General features: G+C 39.0%; 1 protein-coding gene across 1 annotated transcript; it reads right to left on the bottom strand.

Moving 5' to 3' along the window:
* Positions 1-249: 249 nt before the first annotated feature.
* Positions 250-4,398, bottom strand: LOC135118563 (uncharacterized). The gene has a single exon (XM_064040937.1). It carries the CDS (start codon positions 4,396-4,398, stop codon positions 250-252), a length of 4,149 nt encoding a protein of 1,382 aa, XP_063897007.1.
* Between the last annotated feature and the right edge of the window lie 6,035 nt (positions 4,399-10,433).

Raw genomic sequence — 10,433 nt, 5'->3', positions numbered from 1 at the left:
AATAAGTTCCTGGATTCCCTGTTTACCGTATAACCAATAGCTTGAGCGTTTCAAAGATATGAATTTTCCTATCATCTCCGGCTCTATCGAATCGTCTCGAAATAAGACGGCATCCTCATGAATAATCAATTGCTATGCTCAGATCTATTATTATTATTTATTATTATTTTTTGTTATATTTTTTATTCTCCCTTTGGTGGGGGTAGAAGAATCTGATCACACGGGCCTTAGCCAAGCGTGATCAGGGGTTTAGGTGATACAGTAGGTAGATGAAACAGAAGATGTAGTGAGAAATTTTCTCGTGATTCGGCATGTGTTAAGTATAACGGCTTTCTGGATTGTTTGGGTTATGTACTGTGGGATCTGTAGTAGGTCTAGGCTGCGTTTAAGGCTCTTTGGCACAACCCCCGTTGATGACATGACTATCGGGACTATATGTATAGTTTGTGCCTGCCATTGACGTTTGAGTTCTATTGCTAAATCTTGGTACTTTGTTAGTTTATCGGCTATTGTGGATTGGACGTTATGGGTATTTGGGATGGCTATATCTATAAGGTAAGCGTTTTTGTTATTTTTATCAAATAATGTAATGTCGGGTCTGTTGAAGTGTATAGTCTTGTCGGTAATGATGGTCCTGTCCCAATATAGTCTGTGGCTATTGTTTTCGAATGTTGTGCTCGGTTTGTATTTGTAGTATGCAGTTTTTCTTTCTATGAATTTAAGTTTATGTGCAAGGTGCTGGTGTACTATGGATGCTACCTGGTCATGCCGGTGTTTGTAGTCAGTCTGTGCCAGTGATCTGCAGGCAGACGTGATATGTTGTATGGTTTCGGGGGTTGAGTGGCAGCGTCGACACGTGTCTGTGAGAAGGTTAGGGATCCGCATTATATGCTTCTGGTAGTTCCGGGTATCAATGACTTGGTCCTGGATTGCCATCATGAAAGCCTCAGTCTCAGGGAATAGCTCGCCACGCTGCAGCCAGGCGTTCGACGCTTGTTTGTCGACATGTGGTTGCTGCAGGTCGTGGTAGTGCCGTCCGTGTAGAGACTTCTGCTTCCAAGCGGCAATCTTTTCTTTAACGTCCGTAATCTTCTCTTTTTTTTGTGGGTTTCGGTCTGCTAAATTGAGTGGAGTTAGGTGATTGTCTGCTAATGTTACAACGTCGTGCAGCGTTGATTGTTGTGAATGGTGGTAGAAATACTGTCTGAGATTTGTTATTTGTTTGTTATGCAGATTGACTATGTCTATAATACCCCGTCCGCCTTCACGTCTCGGTAAAGTCATTCTTTGCACACAGGATCTTGGGTGATGCTTTCGGTGGCTTGTCAGGGTTGTGTTTATGGTGCGTTGCAAACTAATTAGGTCACTTTGGGACCAATTTATTATCCCAAAGGAGTACGTAAGGACGGGAATAGCGTAGCTATTGATTGCTTTCGAAGCATTGCGTGAATTTAATTGTGATCGGCATATAATATTAAGACGGTGTTTAAAATTCTTTTTCAGGTTTACTTTGGTCTCTTTCTGATTGATTTGTCTAGCTTGCTGGAATCCTAAATATTTGTATGATGCATGTGGTTCTAGGGGTTCAATTATGTTGCCTGAATCTAGGGTGTAATTATTTTGGATGACTTTACCGTTACTGACAGAGAAGGTTTTGCATTTATCTATTCCGAATTCCATATGTATGTCATTCGAAAAAGACTGTGTGATGTCTGCAAGACGATGTAACGAGTGTGTAGTGTCACTGTAAAGTTTTATGTCGTCCATATACATGAGGTGAGTGAGAATTGTGTGTTTGTGTGGTGCTTCAATAGTGTAACCGAGTTTTGACTTGTTCAGCATATGGGAGAGCGGATTTAATGCAAGGCAAAACCATAGGGGGCTAAGTGCGTCCCCTTGAAAGATGCCTCTGCGTATCGGAATTTCACTTGTAGTAGTAGTCGTGGGTCCGATTGTTTTTAATGTTGTGGTCCAATTTTGCATTGAACTTTCAAGGAAATGGATTATTTGCGGGTGTATTTTATATCGTTGTAGAACATTAAGAAGCCAGCTGTGTGGAACTGAATCGAATGCTTTCCTATAATCTATATACATTGTATTTATATCCTTCTTCTTAGAAATGGCTATTTTCATTGCTATTGAATCTACTATTAACTGTTCTTTACAACCTTGACTGCGCTTGCGACATCCTTTTTGCTCCTCTGCAAGAATATTATTGTCTGTTGTGATGTGTTTATGTATGACTTCTGCAATGCATCCTGTGAGTATCTTGTATATTGTCTGTAGGCAAGTGATTGGACGGTACTTTGCTGGGTTTTGGGAGTCGTTAAGGTCCTTCGGTATCATGTAAGTTAAACCTTGTGTGACGAAATGTGGCATAGAATTTGGTGTCTGTAGAAAATCGTTAATGTGGTTGTGAAGTTGTGGGTGTAGCCTGGTGAATTTTTTATACCAATAGTTGTGTATTCGATCACTACCGGGTGCCTTCCAATTATGAGCTTTATTAAGCACTTCCACGAAAACATCTATTGGTATGTGCTCGAATTGCATCGGTATTATTGTGTCAACTATTTCAGCGTCTGCGTCCAGCCATTCCGCATCAGCATTGTGTCGTACAGGTTCAGACCAAATCCCTGACCAAAACCTATGTAGTTCATCCGCCGATGGCGTTAGCACCTCTTGTGTGTTTCTGCTTGTATTGTTTTGTGTGTTAGTTGATAGGGTCCTATAAAATATTTTTTCGTTGTTTACAAACAAAGAATTTTGCTTTTTTCTTAATGTACATGTAACGTATCTTTTTAACCTACTCGAAGCTGCGTTTAGTTTCTGTTTAAGTGTATCGAGAAAGTCTTCATTACTCAGATTCGGCTCTTCATGTTGTGAGTGTATTCGATATTTGTTCTTTATAGTGTCTATTAATAAGATTAGCCTATTGCTCCTAGTACCTTTTGCATATTCTGTCATTCTACTTATATCTCTCCTCAAAGCATCTATCTTCTTTTCGAGTCTCTTCTGCCATGCAGGTATTCTTTTTTGTGTTGGATTAAGTAGAACATAAGAATCTCTAATTTTAGCCCCGTTGCAGACAGCAGCTGTATAAGCTGCGCAGTAGGTAATGGTATGTGTCATTTCGAAATTTTGGTCTGCTGTGATATATTCGGGTAGTATGCTTCTATTAATAAAGTCTACGATTTGGGCTAGTTTTTTAGAAGTTTTTTGTTTTGGTATGTAAGGTCGGTCGGTAGGATTTATATCACGAAACCCGTCAAGTGCGTTCTTAAACTGATCTTTAATGTTTTCAATTTCGTGGATATTGGGTAACTGATTTTGATGAGACTCTGGCTCGAGGTTCTGAGTAAGGGTTAGACTTGTTTGATTTAGTGAATGTAAAGCTGTGTTGTGTAGTGACTGTGACTGTATGTCTTCTATATCTTCTGACTGTGCTATGTGTTGTGATTGTATTGGAGGATATTCGGTGTTGTATACATTAATAGCTTCCGCTACTTCATTTCGTATTTCGTCTAGCCTGTGATCTGGTATCATTTTATTATTAATTATCACGCGGAGTTGGTCAGAAATTCTCTGTTCTGATACTCCATTTAGTTCCGGGTGTTCTGTTATAACTGCTTGATGAAGGGGCTGGCGATAAGCTGATCTATTTTGTTCTATTTCAGTTATTTTGTAGTAGTTTCTAATGATTGATTCATTTTGTTGTGTGGTCCATCTTCGTCTCTGCCCACTGGCTTGTTGAGTGTTAGTGTGTGTTTGTGTATTTGGTTCTGTGTGGTTTTGATGTAAATAGATAGTGACTTCGTCTTTTATTTGATCTAGTATTTCTTGTGACAGTAATTTATTTCTTATAATAGCCCTGCATTGGTCGCCTAGTCTTTGTCTAGACGCTTGCATATTAGGGAATTTCAGAGAATTCAGCGTGAAGCTGTTGAAGATAAATGTTATTAGTTTTAGTTTGGTAGCTATTAAGTACGTGCGCCAGATGAATTTATTCATTTCTACTGTCCACCGTTTTCGCGCACGGTTTGTGCCTGGGGCGGGTGCAGGTTCAGTGGCGAGTGCCTCCTGCACAACATCCTCAGGCGTAGGCGTATCAGATGATACCTGTTGTTGAAAGACTGCATTTTCGTTTAAACTAATTGTGGAAGGGGAAGACGATAGTGAAGGGACATAAGAAGCGGTGCTTGGACTGAATGGTTCTATTGGGCTATTTATCCTATCTACTTCTTCATCGGCTGTAGCATATTGAATGGTGGGAGTCCGCCTGCTCAACTCCTCACCACTGACGGATCGCATGCTGAGACACCCAGCGTCAGCTCCAGGTGTGCCCCGGCGATCGCCCCCGGGCAGCGGCCCTATACGTTTCTTTTTAGATCTGGTTTCCATATTGGAGGGGTTGGTTTGGGACCGTTTGTTGGAAGGGTTAGTCAAGGTGTTAGCGACTTTTAAGTTTGTACCTCCTGGCCTTATTCCAGGGTTGGGTCTAGGTGTTACGACCTCTATATTAAATGCTCATGCCTCCTCTAAGCCCCCCCACCACGTCAAGGTGGCCCCACGGGGGGGTTATTATTTTTTATTATTATTTTTGTTTATCTTGTTTTGTTTCCTTCCCTTTTGGGAGTATTAAAAATCCTTGCACACGGGCCGGAGCCAAGTGTGTAAGGGGGTAATAATTAAATAGAAAATGTTGATGTTAAAGTAGATGAAGTTAGAAACTTTCGGGTGATGCGGCAGGTGTTGAGGATTGTAGCTTTTTGGAGCATGTGTACTGTGTAACTGGGCATGTGTAGAGTGTCGAGGCTTTGTTTGAGCGATTTTGGTATGATACCAGTGGTGGAAAGAACTATGGGGACAATATGTACTGTTTGGGCTTTCCACTGCGTCTTGATTTCTATTGCGAGGTCTTGGTATTTGCTGAGTTTTTCAGATATTGTGGTTTGAATATTGTGCGAGTTAGGGATGGCTATGTCTATTATGTATACGGTTTTGTTGGTTTTATCATGAAGGGTTATATCCGGTCTATTGTAATGGATGGTTTTGTCCGTAATTATCGTTCTGTCCCAGTAGATCTTGTGATTTCTGTTCTCTAATATTGTTTCTGGTTTATATTTGTAATATGGTATCATATCTTCTATAAGTTTAAATTTGTGAGCTAATTGCTGGTGAATTATGGCTGCAACCTGATCATGCCGATGCTTGTAGTCAGTTTGTACTAATGATTTACAGGCACCTGTGATGTGCTGTATAGTTTCACTAGCAGTATTGCAATGTCTACACATGTCCGTCTGTTGGTTTGGATCTCGTATAATGTGTTTTCTGTAATTACGTGTAGCTATAATCTGATCCTGGATGGCCAGCATAAAGCCCTCGGTCTCGGGAAACAGTTCGCCTCGCCTGAGCCATTCGTTCGACTGTACTTTGTCGACGTGTGGCTGGCTCAGGAAAGCTCGATGTCTCCCGTGAAGAGCTTTAGCAGACCATTCAGAAATTTGTTGTTGTGTAGTTGTTAGGGTTTCAGTGCTTTGTATGTTTCTATCGTGTAGGTTAAGTGGTGTTAGGTTTTTATCAGTGTCTGCTATTTGTTTGTGGAGTGGTGAGTGTTCTGTTTTGTGATGAAAGTAAGTTCTGAGTGTTGTGATCTGTTTATTATGTAGGTTGTGTATGTTGATTAGGCCTCTCCCTCCTTCTTTTCGTGGTAGTGTAAGTCGTTGAATACATGATTTTGGGTGGTGTTTTCTGTGTTTCGTTAGAGCTGTGTTGATGATGCGCTGTAGTGTTGTGATATCAGTTTTTGACCATTTTATTATTCCAAAAGAGTATGTTAGAATAGGTATTGAAAATGTATTTATGGCTTTAATTGTATTTCTAGAATTTAGGTTTGTTTTTAAAATTAGATTTAAGCGGTGTGTAAATTTCTTCATCAGATCCTGTTTTGTTGTCTTGACTAGAATCTGCCTAGATTGTTTGAATCCAAGGTATTTGTATGTACTATGTTCGTCCATTGGTTCAACTGTTTCACCTGACTCAAGTATATAGCTGTTGTTTTGAATTTTTCCTTTTGACACCGATAATATTTTGCATTTATCAACTCCGAACCGCATGCAAATATCTGTAGAAAATGTTTGTGTTATGTCTGCTAGATGATATAGTGATTGTGTGTCTGATGCGTATAACTTTATATCATCCATGTACATTAGGTGTGATAGTGTGTGTTGTGTGATGTTGTTGTTTAAAGTGTAACCTGCGTTGGACTTATCTAATAGGTGTGAAAGGGGGTTCAATGCCAGGCAGAACCAGAGTGGACTTAGAGCGTCTCCTTGAAAAATGCCTCGCTTTATGCATATAGGCTCTGTAGTGATAGCTGTAGAGGCTTGACTGAATAGTTTGCCAATTTTGCATGGAACTTTGTAGGAATGCTATTAATATAGGGTGTATTTTGTAGAGATTTAAAACATATAACAACCAGCTGTGGGGAACTGAATCATAGGCCTTTCGATAGTCGATAAACATCGTATGTATGTCAGTTTTATATTTGACTGCACTATTCATGGTAACCGCGTCAATGGTGAGTTGTTCCTTACACCCTTGACTGTTCTTTCGACATCCCTTTTGCTGTTCTGATAGAATATTGTGTTTAGTTAAATGTGTGTAAATAACTTCACTTACGCAGGCAGTTAGAATTTTATACAGGGTTTGTAAACAAGTAATGGGTCTGTATTTGGCTGGGTTCAGTGTATCGCATGTGTCTTTGGGAATCATGTAAGTGATTCCTTGTGTTATGTAAGCGGGGAGTAAGTGTGGTGATTGGATGAATTTGTTTAAATGAGTGTGTATGTGCGGGTGTATGCTAGTAAGATTCTTATACCAATAGTTGTGGATGTTGTCTGTACCTGGTGATTTCCAGTTGTGTGTTCGTTTTATGATGTCTATGAATGTGTCTATTGGTATAAAATCAAATTCCATTTCTGGAACCTCTAATGATGAAACTTCGGCAATCCAATCTGCTTGGTTATTATGAATGACCGGGTTCTCCCAAATATTTGCCCAAAATTCTCGCAAACTTTCAGCAGATGGTGTTTCTAGTGTTTGTGCATTTGTGTCAGTATAATTGGTTGTAAGGTTTCTGTAGAATATTTTTTCGTTGTATCTAAATGTTGCGTTTTGTACTTTACGTTTTGTGCATGTAATATATCTTCTGAGTCTACTTGACGCGGCATTCAATTTTTGTTTTAGTGTGTCTAGGAAGTGTTCGATTTGTGTGTTAAAGTGTTCATGTTGTGCGTGTAGTTGGTATTTAGATTTTATTGATTCTACTGCTGTCAGTATTTTCCGACTTCTATTACCTCTTATATACTGTGTCAGCCTCCCTATATTTGCTCTTAGGTTTGCAATTTTCTTTTCTAACCTGATCTGCCATTTTGGTTTTCTGTGTGTCTTTGTTCGATAGGAGTTTTGTGTAATATTCGATATTTTTGCACCATTACATTTAGCTGCCGTCCATGCTGCACAATATATAATAGTCTGCAAGCTGTTAAAATCAATATCTGAATTTACATATTTGGGTAAAATTTGTGTATTTATATAATTAACTATAGCTGCAAACTTCCTAGATGACTTTTGTTTCGGAATGTATGGTCTTTTAGTAGGGTGAGTGTCAATAAAAAATTGTTGTGCCTGTTTAAAAGTGTCTTCTAATTCAATATTTGTTTCTGGTGCATTATGAAGGTTGGTTTGATAAGTGTTAGGTTCTTCAATCTGTATTTGGTTTAAGGAAGAAACCTCTTCTGTAGTGAAGAGTGAAAGAGCTTCTTCATTATTTTGTGTAGTTATAACTCTGTCTGTGTCAGTCATATGGATGTTTGTTGGTGTGATAGGTGTTTGTGTGATTGTGAAGTGAGTATTTTGTGTAGGGCTGTGTTCATCGGATTGTGTATCGCGTTGGGGTAGTATATTATATTGTTGACTATAACTTTCATTCTCTGTTTGGTGGGTCGGGTTGCTTAGTTGTTCGGCTACTTGTTTTTTTATTTCTGTTAATCTATTGTTGTTAATGTATTTGTTATTAATAATTGCTCTCATTTGATCTGATACTCTTTGCTCAGTTATATGGGATAATTCGGGGTATAAATTTATGAATTGTTCATGTAAATATTTTCTGTAAGCTGTTTTATTGGTTTCTAGTTCAGTTACAGTATAATATATCCTAATAATTGCTTCATTACATTCGTTGGACCATTTCATGCGTTGTCCCGCTTGTGTAATAACTGCAGCTGTTCTGTTAGTTTGTGTGGAGTGTTGTTGTGTTTGTGTGTGTGCAATCTGTAATTCTGTGCGGACTTCTTCATAGATTTGATCTATTGTGTCTTGTGGTAAAAGTTTCTTTTGGACTATGGCTCTACGCTGGTCTCCTATTCTTTGTCTGCTGACCTGCATTTCTGGGTATTTCTCTAGGAACTTAGTATGAAGTGGCTGAAGGTATGCTTTAGTGTCGGTTTCGATTTGGGTGAGTTGGAGATAAGTACGCAGGATGAATTTATTCATTTCCGTACTCCATTTCCTGCGAATTATAGCAGAGCTAGTGGTGGGTACAGGGTCGCTGACAAAATTTGTCTCCTGTACAACATCCGCTGGCTGAACACTAATTGATGATAAAGATGATGATGATGGTGATACACAAAATGATTGTGGCGATGATGATATTGACGGAAAAAGTGATGAGGAATCTGACGACGAGTCGTCCTGTGTCGCTACAACAGTCGGTGACTGGGCAGCTGGCTGCGATACGTTGCCCCCCCCAGAATACGAAGGGCAGCCCAGGCTGGAAGCCGTGGGGCGGGATTCTCCATCGCTGTTAGCTCCGGTACCCGCCTGGGGTATTAATCTATTCCGTAGTCGCATTGCATTGAGTAACTAGGAGTAACCCACATGGGTTGAGAGATAAAAAAGGATAAGTCATATTCAAGAGATACGAAGTGTGATAGGTACTGAGAGGCAGTAGGCATTTTAGTATCTAATTTGATTTGGAGCCTGAAGCTCAAACTTAAGTTTTGTTGGAAGGTGGTAAGAGAAAGGGAAAAGAGGGAAAGAGGAAGGGATTTGTTGGGACCGTTAGTTGGGAAGGGTGAGGTCAAGGTGTTATGACGTTTGTAGTAATTATTTTGGTACCTCCTGTTTTCTTGGCACAGGGTCGTCTAGTTCTTAGTGACTTTTTTAGCGTTCATGCCTTCCCGCATGCCCCCCCACCACGTCAAGGTGGCCCCTTGGGGGGGTTATTATTATTATTTATATGTACTGCGGATTCAAGGATCATTATCGAAGTTTTTTTCTGAAAGTATTTCCATATATTTTTGTCGTATTGCGTCCAAGATATTTGATCGTAAAAAAGCTCTGGTTTATTTAATAAGAATTTTGTGATGGCCTTTTTGACAAAAAATATACCTACTATTATGAATTTTCAGTACCAATGTATAATCAATATTTTAAAAGGCAAAATCCATCCTAATTTACACTTTATTTTATGTGTAACGCTACTTTTTTAAAACCACAGTCCCATGTTCAGAGGTACGTTATAATTACAATATTATCAGATTTAAAATTGTTCATAAAACCTAAAACAATAATAATACTTTATATCCAAAACTTAAGTAGGTATATAAAAATCTTTAACTCAGCTTTCAGGAAACCAGATTTTGGTATCGTTAATCGCAAAATTAACCTGTCATGACTCGATATTTTCGTATGAAAAATGTCGCTTTGCCGTTCTCTCGACTTAGTTTCAAACTAGTTATTTAAAAATGTTGAAAAATATTTTCGGAAAGGAATTTCTTTTATGCGTCACTTTTGTACGCATTTTAGATGAGATGAGAGTGTGAGTTTGATCGGTGCCGTTTCATGGTATAAACTGACTTTGATATTCATTATAACTGGAATCTTGAGAATTGGAATAAATCGTTCGTCGTTTCCGTCGTACCCAGAAAACAACTTTACTAGAGTTGGCGGCAATCAGCTGGTTTATTATAGACGCTATAGTTTGTTACTGTGGAGAGCTTAAACTACACAAAATACTTTTCAGGTTGGGATGTAAAAAAAGAAAGAAGGAAATCTTTTCACACGTGCAAGTTAACCAATGAAAACAAACCGTGTGACACAGATACCTTTCCCAGTATAAATTGTTAAAAATAAGCTTGGGTTGAAGGCTATCTATGAGCCGATTTCAGTAATTGTTTGTCCCCCAAATTATTTGTAGGACAAGGGACGGGGTTAGGCAAACATTATTAAACTGACCCTGTGATGTACAGGGTAAGTGGGGATCAAGTTCCGTGAGTTTGATTGAAAATTTTATTATCTACTGTTTGTGTTAGTGTAGTAAATCTTAACTTAATAATGCGCCTTTGTTATGCATGTTTGTATTAAGATCGCTG

Source organism: Helicoverpa armigera, chromosome 23 (assembly GCF_030705265.1).
Source record: "Helicoverpa armigera isolate CAAS_96S chromosome 23, ASM3070526v1, whole genome shotgun sequence".
Classification (NCBI taxonomy): Eukaryota; Metazoa; Arthropoda; class Insecta; order Lepidoptera; family Noctuidae; genus Helicoverpa; species Helicoverpa armigera.
This window is presented reverse-complemented; position numbering and strand designations above follow the sequence as displayed.